General features: G+C 38.7%; 1 protein-coding gene across 6 annotated transcripts in view; it reads right to left on the bottom strand.

Annotated features, from left to right (window-relative positions):
• The window catches only part of Carf (calcium responsive transcription factor), a 69,144-nt gene that overhangs the window by 26,038 nt on the left and 21,454 nt on the right, over positions 1-21,652 (bottom strand). For 5 of the 6 annotated variants that reach the window (XR_006145302.1, XM_042667014.1, XM_042667013.1 and 2 more), the window contains 6 exons: positions 20,612-20,839; positions 17,224-17,344; positions 16,074-16,194; positions 14,179-14,263; positions 9,188-9,377; positions 8,108-8,228 (listed from right to left, as the gene is read on the bottom strand). Coding sequence is in view for 5 of the 6 variants with exons in the window: in XM_042667014.1 (XP_042522948.1) it covers positions 8,108-8,228; positions 9,188-9,377; positions 14,179-14,263; positions 16,074-16,194; positions 17,224-17,344; positions 20,612-20,827 (854 nt within the window). In the remaining variant the exon portion in view is untranslated. Of the gene's footprint in view, positions 1-8,107; positions 8,229-9,187; positions 9,378-14,178; positions 14,264-16,073; positions 16,195-16,972; positions 17,040-17,223; positions 17,345-20,611; positions 20,840-21,652 lie in introns of those variants that run through there. The other variant, XM_042667017.1, reaches the window with a different exon arrangement.

The following is a 21,652-nucleotide window of genomic DNA, read 5'->3' as shown; positions in this document are numbered from 1 at the left end:
AAACAATGACCCAGAGCAGCCACCACACAGCCCAGGACCACAAGCATCTCAACTGAACGCAGAGTGCAGTGGCAACCAGCGACAGGCATCACAGAAACAGGGATTTGCCACAGCACAGCTGGAGAGTTCCCAACTAGTTCTAGGGTGAGTACCCCACGGAGGACAGTGTACCCCTTCCCCAAGGGAGACCAGTGCTAGTGGTCACCCCCAGAGCTTGACCCAGACTCCTGCCCCAACACTTGGACTACAGGTCCCACTAACACTGGGAACTGTGCAAGCACCCCACCAGCCGGTGGAGCACATCCACCCTGCCAGGCTTGATGAAGAGTGCCCCTGGGAGGGAGCTTAAACGCCCAACCCGGGAACAGTACTCTTGGGCCATAGCAGCCAGCAGTGGAAGAAATCCAAACTGTGTACTCCAGGCTGTGCACCCCAGGTGGGATACCCAGCAGCACAGGTCCAACTGGCGTGCCCCAGGCAGAGGACCAGAGGGCAGGGCCAGGCCTGGGGATCGGGTGCCTGAGCTGCACAACTGAGTCCCAACTGAAGTCAGAAGCTGAGCGTACGCCTCAGCAGAGGGGGGGAAAGCAGAGAACCACGCCCCCTGGGAATCTTGCCCATGACAGCAAAAGCCCTGTGTGTCCAGGACAGGAGAATCAGAAGCCCAAACCCCACCAGAACCTGACCTGTATATCCCAAGCCTGGGACTGGACAGCTCAGGCCGCCAACACCTGATTATAGTCAGGAGGAACTCATAGCAGACTCCAGCAACTGGGAGAGTACATCCAACATACCCGATCTTGCCAAGAGCACCTGTAGGAGTAAGCAGGAGCAGTCTAGGCTGCTCAGTCCTTGGCTAGAGGCAGGAACTGCCAGTGATCTCCAGTAGACAGCCCTACAGTGGGTCAGACTAGCAGCTGGAGGTTGGCCTCTACCCCAACAGAACTGAGACCAGGTACAGATTCTCCAGGCCAACCCAGGGCTGAGAGCAAGCTTCATCAATTGATCCAGGAACCAACCAAGAACCAAGCAAAGACAGTCACCTATACCAAAACAGTCAGAGTTTCAGATTCATCTCTAATAATCCCTGAATCCCCAGGCAAAAATCAGAGATTTTTCAACACCCAAAACAGCAAGCTACTCCCCAAAGCCAGCGGACACCCAAGGGAGAGCCCCAGTGGAAGCAAAGCCGGAATAGGAATGCAGTAGGAATGCTACATCCAAGAGATGCTGGACACAATGACGCAAGAATTAAAATGAGGGCTGGGAAGGTGGCTCAGTGGTAGAGCGCTCGCCTTGCATGCATAAGGCCCTGGGTTCGATTCCTCAGCACCACATAAGCAAAAAGAAAAAAGCCGGAAGTGGCACTGTGGCTCAAGTGGTAGAGCGCTAGCCTTGAGCTGAAGAGCTGAGGGACAGCGACTAGGCCAAGAGTTCAGGCCCCATAACCGGACCCCCCCAAAAAAAAAAATTCAGTACACACCTTGCTAAGAGATGAGATTAATACTCTGAGAACTAACATAGAAGCCATAAATGGCTCAATTTCCTCCATGCAAACCACAGTGGAAGCCATAGTTAACAGAGTGAATGAAATGGAGAATAGAATATCAGATACAGAAGACAAAATGTAGCAAATGGAAAAAAAATTCACAGATATGGAAAAATCACTTAACTTATGCCAAACGGAAATCCAAGAGCCAGCAGACAGTGCCAAGAATTCAACCTTCATATAATTGGAGTGGATGAAGGTGAGGAATATCAAAGCAAGGGAATACAACATTTATTTAGCAAGATTATCAATGAAAATTTCCTCCATCTTAAAAGAGAACATCTTACCTACATAACAGAAGCAAATAGAACACCTAACAAGCAGGATCCCAGGAGAAATACTTCTAGGCACATTATAGTAAAAATAATAGATGTGAATAATAAAGAAACAATCTTGCATCCAGCAAAAACAAAGAAGGAGCTATATAATGAGAAAAAAATCAGAATCACTACAGATGTCTCCTTATAGACACTGAATACAAGAAATGCCTGGGAAAGTATGATCCAAGCCCTGAGAGCCAATAACTGCCAGCCCAGATTGCTATACCCTGCAATAGCATTCACATTCCATAGAGAAACTAAAATTTTTAATAATAAAGAAAAACTAAATGAATTCATAAACAATAAGCCAGCATTACAAAGAATATTGAGAGGGAACACAACCTGAAGAAAGAAATCAAGAACAGGGATCCTCATCAGACAGATATCACTGTAAGTCCAACTTAGTAAGTATGAGGAAAAGAAAAAAGAAACATTTTGGAAAACAGGAAATTGGCAGGAAACACAATGCATCTCTCTATAATAGCCATAAATATTAATGGGCTCAATTCACCAATCAAAAGAAAAAGAACTGCAGATTGGATCAGAAAACAAGATCCATCCAGGAGATAGGTCTGCCTTCAGGAGACCCACCTTACAGCTAAACATAAAAACAAACTCAGGGCTGGGAAGGTGGCTCAGTGGTAGAGCGCTTGCCTTGCATGCTAGAGGCCCTGGGTTCAATTCCTCAGCACCACATAAGCAAAAAGAAAAAAGCCGGAAGTGGTGCTGTGGCTCAATGGTAGAGTGCTAGCCTTGAGCTAAAGAGCTGAGGGACAGCGCCCAGGCCCAGAGTTCAGGTCCCACGACCGGACCAAAAAAATAAAAATAAAAACAAACTCAGAGTGAAGGATTGGAGAAAGATCTACCAGACAAATGCTCCCAGCAAGAAAGCAGGAGTTGCCATCCTGATATCTGACTAACTAAACTTTTCATAAAATCAATACAAAAAAGACAAAGAAGGCCGAGTGCAGGTGGCTCATGCCTATAATCCTAACTAGTTACTCAGGAGGCTGCGATCTGAGGATCACAGTTGAAAGCTAGCCTGGGCAAGAAAGTCCCTGAGCTGGGCTGGGAAGGTGGCTCAGTGGTAGAGTGCTTGCCTGAGGCCCTGGGTTCAATTCCCCAGCACCACATAAGCAAAAAGAAAAAAAGCTGGAAGTGGCATTGTGGCTCAAGTGGTAGAGCGCTAGCCTTGAGCTGAATTGCTGAGGGACAGCGCCCAGGCCCAGAGTTCAGGCCCCACGTCTGGACCCCCCCCCCCCTCCAAAAAAAAGGAAGTCCCTGAGACTCTTATCTCCAATAAACCACTAGAAAACTGGAAGTGACACTGTGGCTCAAGCAGTAGAGTGCCCACCTTGAGCTGAAGAGCTGAGGGACAGTGCCCAGGCCCAGAGTTCAAGCCCCATGACCAACCCCCAAAAAAGACAAAGGAGGATACTACAGGGATACTACAGGATACAGGATACAGGGAACAATCCAAGAAGAGGATATTACCATTATTAGCAACTTATACTCCCCAAATACTGATGCACCCAAATATGTGAAGCAAATACTCTCAAACTTACAGAATAAAATAGATACAAATACGATAATACTAGACTTTAATACCCCATTCTCACCAAACGACAGGTCAATCAACAAGAGAATTGGCAAGGAAGCCACCAAGTTAAGTGAGGCCATATTTCAAGCGGATCTAATTGACATTTCCCTAGTTTTCCATCCTAAAACAACAGAGTACACATTCTTCTCAGCAGCTCATGGAACTTTCTCCAAAATAGACCATATCATAGTTCATACAAGGAATTTAAGCAAATACATGGGGACTGACATAATCCCCTGTATCCTATCCAACCACAGTGGAATCAAGCTAGTTCTAAATAACAAAGCAAGCATGCTGTAAAAATTACTCAAATACATGGAAACTGAATAGCACACTTATGAGCAATACCTGGGTAACAGAAGAAATTAAAGAAGAAATTAAAAAATTCCTACAGTTCAATGAAAATGAATACATATCACATAGAAACCTGTGGGACCTGGCAAAAGCAGTCCTGAGGGGCAAACTTAACGGTCTCAGTGAATACATCAAGAAAATAGAGACAGACCTAGTAAATAACCTCATGTTGCAATTAAAACTGCTAGAAAAGCATGAAAAAAATTGAACCTAAAATTACTAGATGAAGCCAGATTACCAAATTAAGAGCTGAAATCAACGAGATAAGGACTAATAAAACTATAAATAAAATTAATAAAACAAAAAGCTGGGTTTTTTTGAAAAAATTAATAAAATTGATGACCTTTGGCAAGTTTAACTGAAAAGAGAAGAGAGGAAACCCAAATCAATAAGATCAGGGATGCCACGGGAAAAATTACAACAAATACTCAAGACATCCAAACAATTATAAAGAACAATTTCCAGAAACCATACTCACTAAAGAAAGAAAACCTAGCAGATATGGATGAATTTTTAGAGAAATAAAAGTTTCCCAAACTGACACAAGAAGAAATAAATCAATTAAATAAGCCAATATCTTACAATGAGATAGAGGAAGCAATCAAAAGTCTTCCAACAAGGAAAGGCCCAGGACCAGATGGATTCACTAGGGAATTCTATAAGACCTTTAAAGAGAAACTAATATCCATACTCCTCAGACTCTTCAAGAAATAGAAACAGAGGGAGCTATCCCAAACTCATTCTACAATGCCAATATCACACTCATCCCCAAACCAGGCAAAGACCCAACAAAAAAAAGAGAACTACAGACCAATCTCTTTGATGAACACAGATGCAAAGATCCTTAACAAAATTCTAGCCAACATAATTCAGAAACATATCAAAAAAAATCATACATTGGGCTGGGAAGGTGGCTCAGTGGTAGAGCGCTTGCCTTGCATGCATGAGGCCCTGGGTTGGATTCCTCAGCACCACATAAGCAAAAAGAAAAAAGCCGGAAGTGGTGCTGTGGCTCAAGTGGTAGAGCACTAGCCTTGAGCTGAAGAGCTGAGGGACAGTGCCCAGGCCCAGAGTTCAGGCCCCACGACCGGACCCTCCCCCCCAAAAAAAATCATACATTAAGCCAAGTAGGCTTCATCCCAGAGATGCAGGGATAGTTTAACATACATTAAGTCAATAAACGTAATCCATCATGTCAACAGATCCAAGGTCAAGAACCACATGATTATCTCCATTGATACAGAAAAGGCTTTTGATAAGATACAAGATTCAGACTGGGAAGGTGGCTCAGTGGTAGGGTGCTTGCCTTGCATGCCTGAGGCCCTGGGATAGATTCCTCAGCACCACATAAGCAAAAAGAAAATAGCCGGAAGTAGTGCTGTGGTTCAAGTGGTAGAGTGCTAGCCTTGAGCTGAAGAGCTGAGGGACAGTGCCCAGGCCCAGAGTTCAGGCCGCACAACCGGACCCAAAAAACAGATACAACATTCATACACGTTAAAAGCTCTGGAGGAAATAGCAGTAGAAGGAACATTCCTTAAAACAATAAAAGCCACATATAACAGACCAATAGCCAATATTATACTTAATGGGGAAAGGATGCCCACTCTAACCACTCCTCTTCAATATACTTCTGGAATTCTTGCCAGAGCAATACGGCAAGAAAAAGACATTAAAGGGATCCACATAGGGAAGGAAGAAGTTAAACTATCCCTTTTTGCAGATGACATTACACTATATCTCCATGATCCCAAAAACTCCACCACCAAACTCTTAGAACTTATAAACTACTTTGGCAAAGTAGCAGGATACAAAATCAACCCACAAAAATCAGTTGCTTTTCTGTACAACAATAATGTACAAGCAGAAAGGGAAATCAAGGAAACAATCCATTTACAATAACCTCAAAAAAATAAAATATTTAGGAATTAACCTAACCAAAGGTGTAAAAAGAACTATTTAATGAAAACTATAAAAACTTATAGAAAAATTATAAGAGGACACCAGGAAATGGAAAGACCTTCCATATTCTTGATAGGCATATAGTGAAAATGGTCATACTGCCAAAATTGATATACAAGTTCAATGCAATTCCCATTAAAATCCCAATGACGTTCATTACTGAAATATAGAAAACAGCCCAAAAATTTAAATAGAAAAACAAAAGACTTAGAATAGCCAAAACAATTCTAGGCAAAAAAAGACAACATGGGAGGGATCTTGACGCTGGACTTCAAGCTCTACTATATAGAGCCATAATAACAAAGACAGCTTGGTACTGGCACAAAGACAGAACCAAGGACCAATGGAATAGAATAGAAGTTCCGGAAATGAAGCTACACACCTATGGTCAGCTGATATTTGACAGGAGCCAAAGACATACAGTGGAAGAAGCACATCCTCTTCAACTATTGGTGCTGGGAAAACTGGGCAGCCACATTCAGAAAACTAACAGTGGATCCTAGCCTGTCACCATGCACTAACATCAACTCAACTTCCTGAACAGAGTTCCAGGGTCACAACAAATTGGAGAAAGACTCAATAAATGAGACTACCTTAAAAAGTTTCTGCACAGCTAAAGATATAGCAACCAAACTAGAAAGACAGCCAACTAACTGGGAAAAAAAATTTACCAGCAATATATGAGACAAGGGGTTAATATCCAGTATATACAGGGAACTCCCAAACCTAACAAACCAATTACTATATGGGCAAGGGAACTAAAGAGAGACTTCTTAGAAGAAGAGATAAAAATGGCAAAGAAACACATGAGGAAATGTTCACCATTCCTGGTTGTAAAGGAAATGCAAATAAAGACAACCCTGAGATACACCTTACCCCAGTCAGAATGGCCCACATACTAACTTCAGTCAACGACAAATGCCGAAGGGGATGCAGAGAAAGAGGAACCCTATTGCACTGCTGGTGGGAATATACACAAATACAACCATGTTGGAAAGCAGTCTGGAGGGTCTTCACAAAGCTAAATATTGACCTCCCCTATGATCCAGCAATACCACTCCTAGGTATCTATCCTGAACAACAGGAACCAGGATACAAGGATACATGTACCTCCATGTTTATTGCAGCACACTGTTCACAATAGCCAGGATATGGAAACAACCCAGATGCCCTACCACAGATGAATGGATCCAAAAATTGTGGAATATTATGCAGCCATTAGAAAGGACAAAATAATGGCATTTGCAAGGAAATGGATGGAACTAGAAGAATCATGTTGAGTGAGGTAAGCCAAGAGCAAAGAGACAAATGGCACCTGATCTCCCTGATAAGTGGATGTTAAATCCAAAACATAAGGTCCTACAACTTGAGACTTGAGAAACAAAGGACCCCTACTCATCTGGTCAAATCACTACTAAATAACTCCATGCTGCTAATCACATATATGGCATATATGTGCATACTGAAGGGAAACCAGGAGGAGGACACAGAACTAAAGGCAATCAGAGAAAAACATACAACAGTGGGACCCATCAGTTGCACTGAACATTGATCAAAATGAGCTAAGCAACTCAATGGCAGCAATGAGAGGGAGGGAATGAGTGGGAAAGAGGGAACAGCTGACACTAAGCAAAAGGAAAGAAATGTACATATTACTTGAAGTAGAAGAAATAACTGTATTGTTAAAGCTCTAGAACTCATAAACTTTATAGAACACAATAAAGACAATTTGCCCATGAAGGTTAGAATGTGTTTGTGACTAACTAAGTATCACTATCTCACAATGCTGTGAAATTTATGTAATCACTTAATCACAATAAAAAATTGCAAAATAAAGAAATAAAGAAAAAAGAAAGAAATTAAGATCTAAATACATTATACTCATGTATGAAAGGCATAATGAAACCTATTTGAAAAAGAGTTAAAGTGAGGTGCCAATGACTCATGCCTTCAATCCCAGCTACTCAGGAGGCTGAGATCTGAAGAGTGCCGTTGGAAGCCAGCCTATGACACTCTTCTCCAATTAACTACCAGAATCTGGAAGTACAGCAGTGGTTCAAGTGGTAGAACACTAGAGCCATGAGCAAAAGCCCTGAGTTCAAGCCCTAGGACTAGTGCCCATGCACGCGTGCTCATACACACTCATGCACGCACGCACGCGCACGCACACACACACAGACACACACACACACACACACACACACACAAAGACAAGGAAGAAGAGAGCTAGAAAACTTGGAATTGTCTTATATATTTTGTACTGTTTAAACAATAGAATAGTATATTTGTTATTCAGAAATAATGAAAAACAAATATAAAGTTTACCTGGCTGGGCAAGTGGCTTTGTAGAGATGACAAGACCTGTTTTCCTGCTCACTAATTTTTTTTAACTGGAAACCTTTTCTCCTTGGCCCATACTGACACTCCATTACTACAGCTCTACTCCCTGTGAACCAAAAACCATTTTTCCTATTAATTCAAGTATCTGTTTGCTTGAGGCAGATTTTTAAAAAACCTTGGTTTTGGCAATGTCAAAGTCTATACTGTTAATTTTACAAGTTTAGGGAAAGAAAACATTAGTATGTCTAATTAAAGATGTATAAACACATAAATTTAAAGCTTTGTTGCAAAATTTACCAAATGGATCATCTATGGTAAGAAAATTATCAACTATCACACATTTACTGATTGAATCCAGGGCAAGTACTATATTACTAAGCTATATGCTCAGCCTTAAGTACTTCTTACTAACCTCAGAGGTCCAGATGATACTCCAGCTACATTAATGCCCTCGTGTGTGGAAATAAACCACTCATTTTAGGTTTGTTAGTGTCTGACTAGCTCTCTAATACATCTCAATGGATTGCTTGAATTTCTAATGCCATAGTAAACACTAACCCAGTGTCTGGGAGACTGCATGCAACATATCTGATGCTTGGTAACTTTAACGTTAGAATTCTAAATATTAACCCCAACTGTATATAAAGTCTATAAAATATCCCCACAATTATAACATACACAAAATGGGAATACATTTGTCCTATAAGACAAATTAAGAGAAAAGAAAAGAATATTTGGATTGGAAGGGAGAAGCCATAATGTATAAGCATATTTAAAATAAGAAAATTGCTCTTTCATATTATTAAATAGATCTGTATGGAATTTCAATATTTTTATTTTTTATTTATAGGCAAAATACATATAGCATTTGTTCACTAATATATTACAAATTAATTTTATAACAAAGTAATTTTTTATCTTTCTTGTAAGTTTTCTTCTTAAATAGGCATTTTCATCAATTAACATTCAGTTGTAACCTACCAAAATAAAAATGATCATCTCACTAAAAATTACATTTTCATACTGAACTAAAGCTGTTTTTAAAATAATTCTTTTTAGAAGTACCTGCATTGACAAATGGGATTCCATCATATGGGACATACTGGGATTTCCACATCAGGCGGGTGGCAGGCTTGGCTGGGCTTGGAGACTGGCGGGTCCCCCAAACACTCTGTGTTTGCTGCTTGTGAAATGTTAGGATACTTTCTAATTCAGTCTCACTGACACAGTAGCCACGGTATGAATCACCAATTTTCTGCATGAAATAGTAATTAAAAAATAAAATCATAAGCAAATATGCTTCATTGCGCAATAAATTGAATGAAACTATCATCGAAGATGAAAGACTTATCAGCTTTTACAAGAGAATGTCATTCATTTCCTTAGATCACTGGTCTATACAACCAATCGATCTCCTCTGAATTCAACTAGTATCATCAAATAGATGAGGGAATATAATAACAAATTCATTACCACAACATGTCATAACCTTATGTGAGAGAAATAATTTATAGAGTAACTTCTTCCAGATATTTAAAATTCTATTCCTAGGGCTGGGTATGTGGCTGAGTGCTTGTGTAGCATGCATGAAGCTCCAGGTTCGATTCCTCAGTACCAAATAAACAGAAAAAGCCAGAAGTGGTACTGTGGCTCAAGTGGTAGAGTGCAAGGTTTGAGCAAAAGAAGCTCAGCAAAAGAAGCCCTGAGTTAGCCAGGATTGGCTAATAAATATAAAATAAAATTATATTCCTGGATCAAATCAAGATCAGCATAAACCTAGCTACAAAGTATTGGTTTATATGGAGCTTCTAAAAACTGAGGTTGATATGATTCCATAAGTCTATTTGAAACTCTGTAATTTCAAATGTGACTGTGAATGTTATCTCCTATGAAAATGTTGCAGAAAATTTACTCATTATATTAATATTCTTTTTATGAAAATCCTTCCCTGACAGAAATGCCTGTCTATCCTTAAGAAAAAAAATGGTTGTTTGCTTTCACCTTATAGAAATTGGTTTAATTTCGGGGCTGGGAAGGTGGCTCAGTGGTAGAGCGCTTGCCTTGCATGCATGAGGCCCTGGGTTCGATTTCTCAGCACCACATAAGCAAAAAGCCGGAAGTGGCGCTTTGGCTCAAAGTGGTAGAGTGCTAGCCTTGAGCTGAAGAGCTGAAGGACAGCGCCCAGGACCAGAGTTCAGGCCCCACGACAGGACCCCAAAAAAAGAAAAAAGAAAATTTATGGGCTGGGAAGGTGGCTCAGTGGTAGAGTACTTGCCTTGCATGCTCGAGGCCCTGGGATCGATTCCTCAGCACCACATAAGAAAAAAGCCAGAAGTGGCGCTGTGGCTCAAGTGGTAGAGTGCTAGCCTTGGGCTGAAGAGCTGAGGGACAGCACCTAGGCCCAGAGTTCAGGACCCACGACCGGACCCAAAAAAATAATAAATTAGTTTAATTTCAATTACCTAATAGGCACAACAGAATTTAGTAACTACCTAGGGTTCTCCTTTTCACAATGAAGGTACTTAGATTATAGACAAATGTGTTTATGTTTAAATATACATATTACATTAATATTTAAGATGTATTTACCTTAACTTTTAATGGTTCTATTCCTTTTCTTTCTAACACTGGAGTATGAATTCAGGTGTTGTGCTTGTTAACTTGCTAGACAGAAGCTCTACCACTTGAGCAATGCTTCCAACCCACCTCTTTCTAGTTAATTTGGCAGTAGAGCATAGCAAACTTTTCTTACAGGCTGCCTTCAAACCACTATTCTCCAGATGTCAGCCTTCTGAATAGCTAGGATAGTGGTGCTGTAGCTCAAGTGGTAGAGCGCTAGCCTTGAGCTGAAAAGCTGAGGGACAGCGCTTAGGCCCAGAGTTCAAGCCCCACGGCTGACCAAAAAAAAAAAAAAGAAAAGAAAAAGAAAATAAATAGCTAGGATTACAGGTGCAGCACAGGTACTCAGTTGTCCATTCTGTGTTTCTTCAGCCCCATTTTTAATTCCTACTTTGTTAACGTATTTTACATAGGTATTTAGGTAGTCTTAAATTGTTTCTAAAACAAAAGTTATAAGTTATGAAAATAAATTGAATGTTATCTACACACAGCCACTGAAATATACTAAAGGAACAGCTTTTATTATATCAAAAAAGAAAATCCGTTAGGTTTGGTGGCACACACCTATAATCACAGTGCTCAGGAGGTGGAGGCAGAGGCAGAAGTATCTCTAATAGTGACTCCGAGGTCAGCATGACCTATTTAAGAACACCCTGTCTCAAAAAAACAACAAAAAGAAAAGAACAGGGAATATGGCACATGGCAGAATGCTTGCCTAGCATGTGCAAGACCTGGGTTTGATATCTAGCACTTCAAAACACAAGGAGACAGACAGACAGACAGACAGACAGACAGACACACACACACACACACACACACACACACACACACACAGATGATAATTTTTTTATTTCCAATTATTATTATAATTACTTGCAATAAAATGCATTAATAATTAGAATTAACTCCATTAACTCCTTGGAGGAAATAAGAACAAAGATGTTGGCACAGTGATTCTATATTCTCCTTAGATTAACTACTTTATCTTGGAAGAATACATTTAAAAAAGAAGATATCAAAATACATATTGTGGCTGTATTTTGGTGATGATAAAAATAGAAAAATCTGATGCCAACGAATTTTATCTAAAATTTCCTCCAAAATTAATGAAAATGCTTTTATTTCAAATTTTCTTCTGACCTAAATATTTCTTTTTTAGAACATCTGTTATAAATAAAAGTAGGAATATAAAGCTTAACTGTTATAGTTTTTAGAAGGAAATGAACAAATGTTATAAAGAAAAAATTTAGAGTTAGTATATAATAAGGCCTATAACAGATAATCATTAACTAAGAATTAGAAATGAAAAAAGAATTAAACAATAATATTTTAAAACAAAATCTATTAACAAAAATGTTTTCTATAACTGATTTAGTTTGGAAGAGGAGAATGAATTCTTCACTGGAATAAATTAGTTTATTAGACACTTTTAAACATTTTCTTACAAAATGTATGATTTCAAGGTAAGCTACACAATGCAGCTTAGCTATAAAATAAAGTGATTTAGCACATGATTGTGAAGTTTATAATAATGACTTTGAAAAGCCTCATTAGCCAGGTGCAGGTGGCTCATGTCTACAAATCTCAACTACTCTGGGGACTGATACCTGAGGTTTGAAGCCAACCTGGGCAGGCAAGTATTGCCCAGGATGCTTATCTTCAATTAACCACCAAAAAGCCAGAAGTAAAGTTGTGGCTCAAATGGTTAAGCACTAAAAAGCTTGAGCAAAAAAGCTCAAGGACAGTGTCCAGGACCAGAGTTCAAGTCACAGGACTGGCACACAGAAAGAAAAAAAAAAAAGCCTTATCAATCAGAACAGTATCTTTAGGAAACTAATGAAAAATATCATCTTATGATAAGCAAAATAATGGGCGAAAAGTCTAACATACACATGCATAACACACGTGTACATATATATGTATACATATATAACATAAAGCACTTAGAAGAGCCAGGTTCAGGGGCTCAATCCTATAATCCTAGCAACTCAAGAGGTGGAGACTAGGAATTGATATTTGGAACCAGCCAATATAATTCAATCTCAATTAACAGCTAGATGAAAAAGCACATTTCTCTCATTCTTAGCTACGGGATAGGCCAATGGCTAGGTATTATGGTGTGTACCTGTCATCAAAGAAACATGGGGAAACACAAAGAGGAAGACTGCAGTCTAAGCCAGTCTGTACATAAAGCAACATCCTATCTCTAAAATAACCAAAGCAAAAGGGGTCTGGTGTGGTGGCTCACTGGAAGAGTGCCTGCCTACAAAGTGTATAGTCCTAAATTCAAACCCAACTATCAGAACAAAAAAAGAGAGAAAATGTCCTAAGAGATGCAACAACAAATGACGTGATATTGTAAGACATTGTTAAAAGAATTACCAAAAAATTAAAATTGAGGAAATTTTTTCTTTCCCACAAATTAAGATGTTTAAGATAATAAAGCATTTTAATAAACATTCATTAGCAACTATGATTTATATACAAAGGAGGTATGGCCCTTCCCTAAAAAACATTTGTTGTCAAGGATCTCAGCACTCAGGAGGCTGAGGCAGGAAAATTATAAGATCTAGGCCAGGCTGGGCTATATATAAGAAAATCCTGCCTCAAAAGATCAAAATAAGAAAAAAAAAAAAGGTCTGATTGGTAAATAATAATGAATAACACAGGATAGCAAATAACTTAAGTGATAATAATAATAATAATAATAATAATAATAATAATAAATAGCAAAAGGATTTAAAGAAACAAATAGGTAAAAGCCAAAATAATCATTAGATAATTTACAGAAAAGATATGTATGACTTACATTGGGATTTGAAGGATCCCAATGGTCAGTAGAAGAAATAACATGTAGGTGATAGAAATTAAAATAAGTGAAGGCAGAGCTAAAGAAAGACTCTGGAATAGTGAAAAGTAGAAAGACAAAATTAACAAGAATGAAAGATGAATGAGAAAAGAGGAAAACAAAATAAGGCAAGATAGGACACCAGATGACAGGATACCTTGAACACTAGCTAAATAATGTGGAAAACATAACACTGAACTTATTGGTGAGAAAAGACAATGAAAGCAATATTTAAAGATGAATTTAAGGATGAATAAAAGTAACTATGTCAGGGATTGCTGTAATTTAATGTAAAGTAGGAAAGGTAGAGCTAGTTGTACTTTAAAATGGGAGTTTGGGGATCAGGTACAACCAGTTAAATGCATTGAGATAAGGATTGTATTTTATTTTTTGGCTTGAACTTAGGGTCTAGGCACTATCCCTGAGCTCTTTTGGCTCAAAGCTAGCACTCTACCACTTTGAACCACAGCTCCACTTCCAGATTTCTGGTGGTTAATTGAAGTTCAGAGTCTTATGGACTTTTCTGCCTAGGCTGTCTTTGAACTGCAATTCTCAGACCTCAATCTCCTGAGAAGCACTTTTAACTCACCTCACAGCTTCTAAGACGGCAGGCCCATATAGGTGTATTAGAAGAAAGTGGCTGAAGAGGAGCCAGCAAAGGTTCTTCAACCATTCTGGGATAGGGAGAAATATATACAAACATATAGTTATACACACATATATGTACTCATACACATACACAGAGCACTCAACTGTCAGAGATTGTTGTCATCAACAAAATAGCTACAAGTGCCTTATTGTCATTTTCTTTATTTTGGTTTTTTTTTTTGATCCGGTCGTGGGGCCTGAACTCTGGGCCTGGGCGCTGTCCCTCAGCTCTTCAGCTCAAGGCTAGCACTCTACCACTTGAGCCCACAGCGCCACTTCCGGCTTTTTTTCTTTTTGTTTATGTGGTGCTGGGGAATCGAACCCAGGGCCTCAGGCATGCAAGGTAAGCGCTCTACCACTGAGCACCTTCCCAGCCCCTTGTCATTTTCTTTAATCAGTGGCATTTTATTAACTACTAAATCACAGATGTAAATTTGTTCTTTCAGGTATATGTAGTCTCCCCAAGTTTAAATATTTTCTATATCTTCTGAAATTACTTAGTATGTTTCTCATTATATAATTATTTTACATTTATCAAAAAATGAGCTAATAGGAGCCAGATGCCAGTGGCTCACACCTGTAATCCTAGCTACTCAGTGGTTCAAAGACAGCCTGGGCAGAAAAGTCCATGAGACTTTATCTCCAATAACCACCAGAAAACTGGAAGTGGCACTGTGGCTCAAGTGGTAGAGCACTAGCTTTGAGCTAAAGAGCTGAGGGACAGCACCCAGGCCCAGAGCTCAAGGCCCTGAGTTCAAGCCCCATGACTGACGAAGAAAAAAAAAAGAGCTAATAGGGCTGGGAATTGGCATAGTGGTAGAGTGCATGCCTAGCATGCATAAAGCCCTAAGTTCGACTCCTCAATTCCATAAAAACAGAAAAAGCTGGAATGGCACTATGGCTTAAGTGGTAGAGTGCTAGTCTTAAGCAAAAAAAGCTCAGGGATAGTGCCCAGACCCTGAGTTCAAGTTCCAAGACTGGTACCTCCACAAAAAAGATTAAACCAGGGCTGAAGGTATGGTCAGAGAAGGACCTGAGTTCAATCCTCAGTACCTGAAGTAAAAATAAAACTGTGCAATACAGAAAAGACAAAACCATTAATATTTTAGGAATGGGCACATCTTCATTGTAACAATACAGTTAGATACTTAAGTATGTTTTAAAAGATGTTACAATTCACTGAGAAAGAGTAGCACTTCTGAGGTTTATAGCTACTAGAATAGCTTCCTTATTGCCAAATAGCATTAAAATAAATATATGTTTGATGAGAGTGTGTATGTGTGTCTGTCCTGGGACTTGGGTGCTGCTCTGAACTTTTTTTTTACTAACGTCTACCACCTGAGCCAGAACTCCATTTCTCAGTTTTTGGTAGTTAATTGGAGATAAAAGTCTTAAGGATTTTCTTTTTTTCTTTTTCTTTTTTTTTTGTCCATTGTGGGGCCTGAACATTGTGGGGCCTGGGCACTGTCCCCAAGCTCTTCAGTTGCAGACCAGCGCTCTACCACTTGAGCCTCAGCCCCACTTCCGGCTTTTTCTGCTTATGTGGTGCTGAGGAACGGAACCCAGAGCCTCATGCATGCAAGGCAAGAACTCTGCCACTGAGCCACTTTACCAGCCCCTTCAAGGATTTTCTTGACAAAGCTGGCTTTGAACCTTGATCCTCAGACCTCAGCTTCCTCAGAAGCGAGGACTACAGGCATGAGCTACCAGTATACAGCTCTGCTGATGGTGTTTCATGCTTTTTTAATCTCAACTCTTTAATCAGCTAGCTATACTATTTTAGAAAAGATTTCCATGGTGGTGCAAAAGATGAACTCCTCTTTCTCATGAACTCACCTGGTCACTGACTTTTTGGGCAATGTGAGGGATGCTTGTGGATGAAGAATGTAACTACTGGTATTGTCTGCAAGATCATCTACAGTTGGTAAGTTATCACTGGGTTTCTCTTCAGAGACATCTTAACAAGAAGAACAAGAACCAAGCAACATCAGAATCTTAAATAACACCATTATAATGTACCTATCTAGAGCTTATATATACTAGAAAAAGAACTACTCTGAAATTAAAGACAATAAAATTTAAAATGTTTTATTGAGTTTATCATCAATAAACTTGTTTACTTCTAAATTGTAACATTGACTGTAATTAACTTTTTGGAACTTAACTTCTGGAACTTTTTGAACAGCTAGGATAGAAAAAGTGGTAGAAATAACTGTTATATTAAAGAGTTTGAAGATATAATAGAAAATTAATTTTTTTTGTTTACAAATATTTTACTATTTGCTATTTACTGTGTATTGCTTACAATGTTTTACTATTTTTCTTAACTTTATTAACAAAAACAATAAAGCATAAAGATAAATGTTACCTAAACTATTGCCTATGAAAAAGCAGCAAAACAGAATACCTACAATGTTAGGAAGGAGATTTAATTACATAAAAAGGGAAGCAAAAGTAAGAGAACTAATGGATATTATCAAGTAGCTAAAGAAAAGAAAGCTAGTGAAAAGCAAGCAAGCATGATTCTCCTTTCTGAATTTAAAGGACCAAAGATAAGAGAAAAAGAATAAAAGGATAAAAGTGATCACTGAAAAAAAGTAATGAATCATACGTCTAGCAAAAATATCAATAAAATGCAAATGTAAAAAACTTGTCTTGTAGCTAAGCACTTTATTCTTGTTATTATTTTTGTTATTACTATTATTGTAATTAAGAAGAATTTATTTTATGCTCACTGGTCATTTGGGAGGAAGCAGGGGTCAACCAGCTTCATAGAATTCCAAAATGAAATTGACAGCTAACCTAGACAGGAGTTGAAAAATGAACTTTAAATTCATTTGGGCTAAGAAACTTTTTTGAATTATTCAGTTCACAATCTTACCTAAGGACATCAATTTTACCATTGATTTTTATAAAGTGATTTACCTAGAATATCACTTTATTCTGTAAAATAGTCTTAAATCTTCTATATCCTACTATGACTCACCCCGAGGACTATTCACATCAACAAGCTGCTCTTGAGGTATAATCACATGGGTCATTCCTGTTTGAATAGATGGAATTACACGAAGCACCTGTCCATTTTCTGATGGGCTGGCAACAATCATCTTGAATGGATTAAAAAAAAAAAACAAATGCATATGTCATTCTGGTTTAACAGAATTATGAATTAAAATTTTAAACTCACATCTATCTTTATGATGCATATTATTATTTCCCCCAATTTATAGACAAAACATTGAGGCACTTTACAATCTTTTGTAAAGTCTTACAACTTATAAATGATGAAGCTAGGATTCAAAACAGGCAATTTGACTCCATAGCCTCTGACTTTAAGCACCTGTAGTCTTAATCATTATAGTCCATACATGAAGCTTAAAAAGGCTGTGCTTGAACTTAATTACATTTTGTATACCGTCTATTGTCCACATATCTGACCTATTTGTAGGGCAATAATTTGTCCCATATTTTTCATCATTTTCATTAGTTTAAAAATGGTAACTTGTGCTGGGCACTGTGGCTCACACTGTAATCCTAGCTACTCAGGAAGCTGAGATCTGAGGATCGCGGTTCAAAGCCAGCCCAGGCAGAAAGTCCATGAGACTTTTTTTTTTGGGTCCGGTCGTGGGGCCTGAACTCTGGGCCTGGGCGCTGTCCCTCAGCTCTTCAGTTCAAGGCTAGCATTCTACCACTTGAGCCACAGCGCCACTTCCGGCTTTTTTCTTTTTGCTTATGTGGTGCTGAGGAATCGAACCCAGGGCCTTGAGCATGCAAGGCAAGCACTTTACCACTGAGCCACCTTCCCAGCCCTCCATGAGACTTTTATCTCTAACAAACCACTAGAAAACTGGAAGTGGCGCTGTGGCTTAAGCGGTAGTGTGCTCACCTTGAGCTGAAGAACACAGGGACAACGCCTAAGCCCAGAGTTCAAGACCCACGACCGACAAAAAAAAAAAAAAGTAACTTGTAGCTGGGCACTCGTGGCTCGCGCCTGTAATCCTAGCTATTCAGGAGGCTGAGATCTGAGTATCACAGTTTCTGCCTGGGCAGAAAAGTCCCTGAATCTCTTATCTCCAATAAATCACTCAGAAAAGGATGGAAGTGGCACTGTGGCTCAAGTGGTAGAGTGCTAGCCTTGAACATAAAGAGGCTCAGGGACAGTACCCAGGCCCTGAGTTCAAGCCCCAGGACCAGGGTTGTGTTTTTTGTTTTTTTTTAAAAAGGTAACTTATAGAGCTGGGGATGTAGTTTAGTTGAACAGTACTTTCCCTGGTATGTACAGGGCCCTGAGTTAGGTCCCCAGTAAAACACACACACACACACACACACACACCACCACCACCACCACTACCACCACCACCACATTAGATATCTAATTAAATAAAATCGTTAATTATCTGTATTATATGCTTTTGTCCCTAAAGAATACTAGGGTGTCCCGAGAGTCTGAAAACAAAGGGAAAATAGTAAACTTATTATAATCTTTTTCAGCTTGAAAACTGAATCTAGTATCTTACATTTAGGAAATATCAACTTAAAAGGCACTTGAAGATTAAAAAAATTTAGGTTTATCATTTGAAAATATAATTAATACAGTTGTTGCAAATAAGTTTTTTCTATATTTTATAAACTATTGCCAATATAGTGATGTCCTATTGACTCAGTTTTCTTATTATTCTGCTTAAAGTCTGCTGTCTTTCCAGTAAGAAGTAACTCTTATCATTCAAACCAGTATTACTAGACTTGCTTCTTGGTATGTAAAACATGAACTGATTACTGATGCTTGATAGAATGCATTCCAACTTTTAAGAGGGTCATTTAAAAATAAGAATTTAAATTTGAAAAAAAGTAAAGGAAAAAATAAACAAAGAAAATGTTGAAATAGAATTTAATCAAACAGAAATAACACAAGGTTATTACCACTAAAAGTAAAAGTGGGAATTTTTTTCCTTCACCTAATGTTTTTCAAGTTTCTTAAGATAAAAATATCTTGCCATAGCTGGGCACTGGAGGCTCATGCCTGTAATCCTAGCTACTCAGGAGTCCAAGATCTGAGAATCACAGTTCAAAGCCAGCCCAAGGAGGAAGCCCTTGAGGATCTTATCTCCAATTAATCACAGAAGAAAAAAAACAGAAGAGCTGTGCTCAAGTTGGAGAGTGCTAGTCTTGCACAAAAGGAGCTCAGGGACAAGTGCCCAGACCCAGAGTTCAAGTCCCAGGACTGGCAAAAAAAGAAAATCTTGCCATCTTACCTCTTCAGCACAAAGAAACAATGGTCAATTCTGATGAAAGTAACTGCAGCAAGACTTGGGATGTATTCCTTACCTGATTTAATCCTCACCACATATATATGAAGGATATGAATTTTATAAATAAGGAAACTGTTGTAGAGCCTATAAAATTCACGCAAGGTTACACAGAATTATTTAATACTGAGTTAAAATTAATCAAGCAATCTGACTTCTCTTAGCCACTTCTCTGCAATGCCTCCTAATATTCAATATTACTTAACCAAAAATAATAAGGCAAAACTAAAACACAAAAAACCTTCTGGATCTGAGAAGCAAGAGTTAATATTGACTTTATTTTGTTTTTGAGACAAGGTCACTGCATGACAAACTGGCCTGAAAATACTCTTAGCTAACAGTTTAAATTTGCATTCTTTTCTGTTTCACAGGAGATGCATCTTTATCTACCTATTAAGATCATGGAAGGGGCCTGGGTGCTGGTGGCTCACACCTATAATCCTAGCTAATCAGGAAGCTGAGGTCTGAAGATCACTGTTCAAAGCCACTCGAGACAGAAAAGTTGCGAGACTCTTATCTTCAATTAATCACCGGAAAAAGCAGAAATAGAGCTATGGCTCAAAGTTAGTGCTAGCCTTGAGAGAAAAAGCTCAGGGACAGTGCCCAGGCCCTAAGTTCAAGGCCCCCCCCCCAAAAAAATCACAAAAGGTTTACTTAATTCCCAGTATGTCCATGTTATCACCATGTTTTCTTTTTAATAGACATTACTAGCATATAGCTGATAAATAACCTTAAGTTGAAACAAATATATATATATTAAGAATATAACCAAATATATATTAAAATATGTAAGTTACATGTAAACATTGGCACTTCAGCACTAGTTACAAATTTTATTACGTTTCCAACTTATTTCAAAGCACCAGTGTGCTTAGACATAAGTGGCTAAGAAGGATTACTAGGATTACTATTTGTAATCCTAAAAGGAAATAGTCTTAAATCATTATATAAAAATGAACAGCACTGCCAACACAATATAGGTCAATAGTGTCAAGAGAGAAAGTTCATCTAGTAAGACTGACACGTTTTGCTAAGTAGTATAAGGGTCATTTATAAAAATATGCCCACCATTTGTGTATTAGAATCTTCCAGTGATTGAAGTTCATATTGAATAGGTTGTCCATTTTGGTCCACTAGATGGAATTGCTCAGCAGTCTGAGCAATTGTCTGAGTCAGGGGCCTTGGTATATTCTGTGATATGAGTGAATCATTTGCTTCAGGAGTAGTAATAGGCACAACTGTAGGAGAATCATTTTGTTCAAAGGAAGAAGCCTCAGATTCCATACAGGTTAGACGCTTTTGGAAAAGAAAAAAAAAAATCACTCAGTCTCTTTATAATATACAGTCACTATTTTTTAAAAAGGCTATATATAATAAAACAGGGACATATTTATTTTCTAGTTAATTGCTCATTTTACTTCTGGAAGAGTCATCTATTCATACAAAGTATATGAATTTTTTTTCCATGCTAGCATTTGAACCCAGGACTTTGTGCATGGCAGACAAACACTTTACCACTAAGCTACATACCAGCCTATTCAAAGCATTTGTTAGGTGAAATTATTGATGTGGAGGTAGGAGCAGTACTGAGGACTGAATTCAGTGCCTGAAACTTGTCAAGCTGATATACTGCTGAGCCATACCTCTGGCTCTTGTTTTTCACTGGTTATTTTTTTAAGATAGGGTCTTGCTTCCTTTCTGGCATGAATCTAAAGACACAATAGGCTTAAATTTATGCTTCCCATGGTAGCTTGGATTATAGACACACATCTACATTCAGCTTTTTCTAGAGATGAGTCTTATAGACTTTTATGCCTAGGCTGGCCTGGCCCCATAATCTTAATCTCAGCCTCCCAGTTTGGGATGACTGATGATTGCTGTCCAGATATGAGTTGAGTGGGAATCCTGAGAACTTTATTGCCTGGGCCAGCCTTGAACTGTGATCTTCCAATTCACAGTTTTCCAAGCAGCAAGGATTCCATGTCCAAGCCACCAGTGCCAGGCTGAAACTATTTATTTCATATTTTATCATCTCAATTTTATTAAGATAAAGTTGTATAACAGAGTACATCCTGAAATGATGAAGTACATTTCAACATAGATTTTCTT

Source organism: Dipodomys spectabilis, unplaced genomic scaffold (assembly GCF_019054845.1).
Source record: "Dipodomys spectabilis isolate Male_0828 unplaced genomic scaffold, ASM1905484v1 ptg000373l, whole genome shotgun sequence".
In the NCBI taxonomy this organism is placed as follows: domain Eukaryota; kingdom Metazoa; phylum Chordata; class Mammalia; order Rodentia; family Heteromyidae; genus Dipodomys; species Dipodomys spectabilis.
This window is presented reverse-complemented; position numbering and strand designations above follow the sequence as displayed.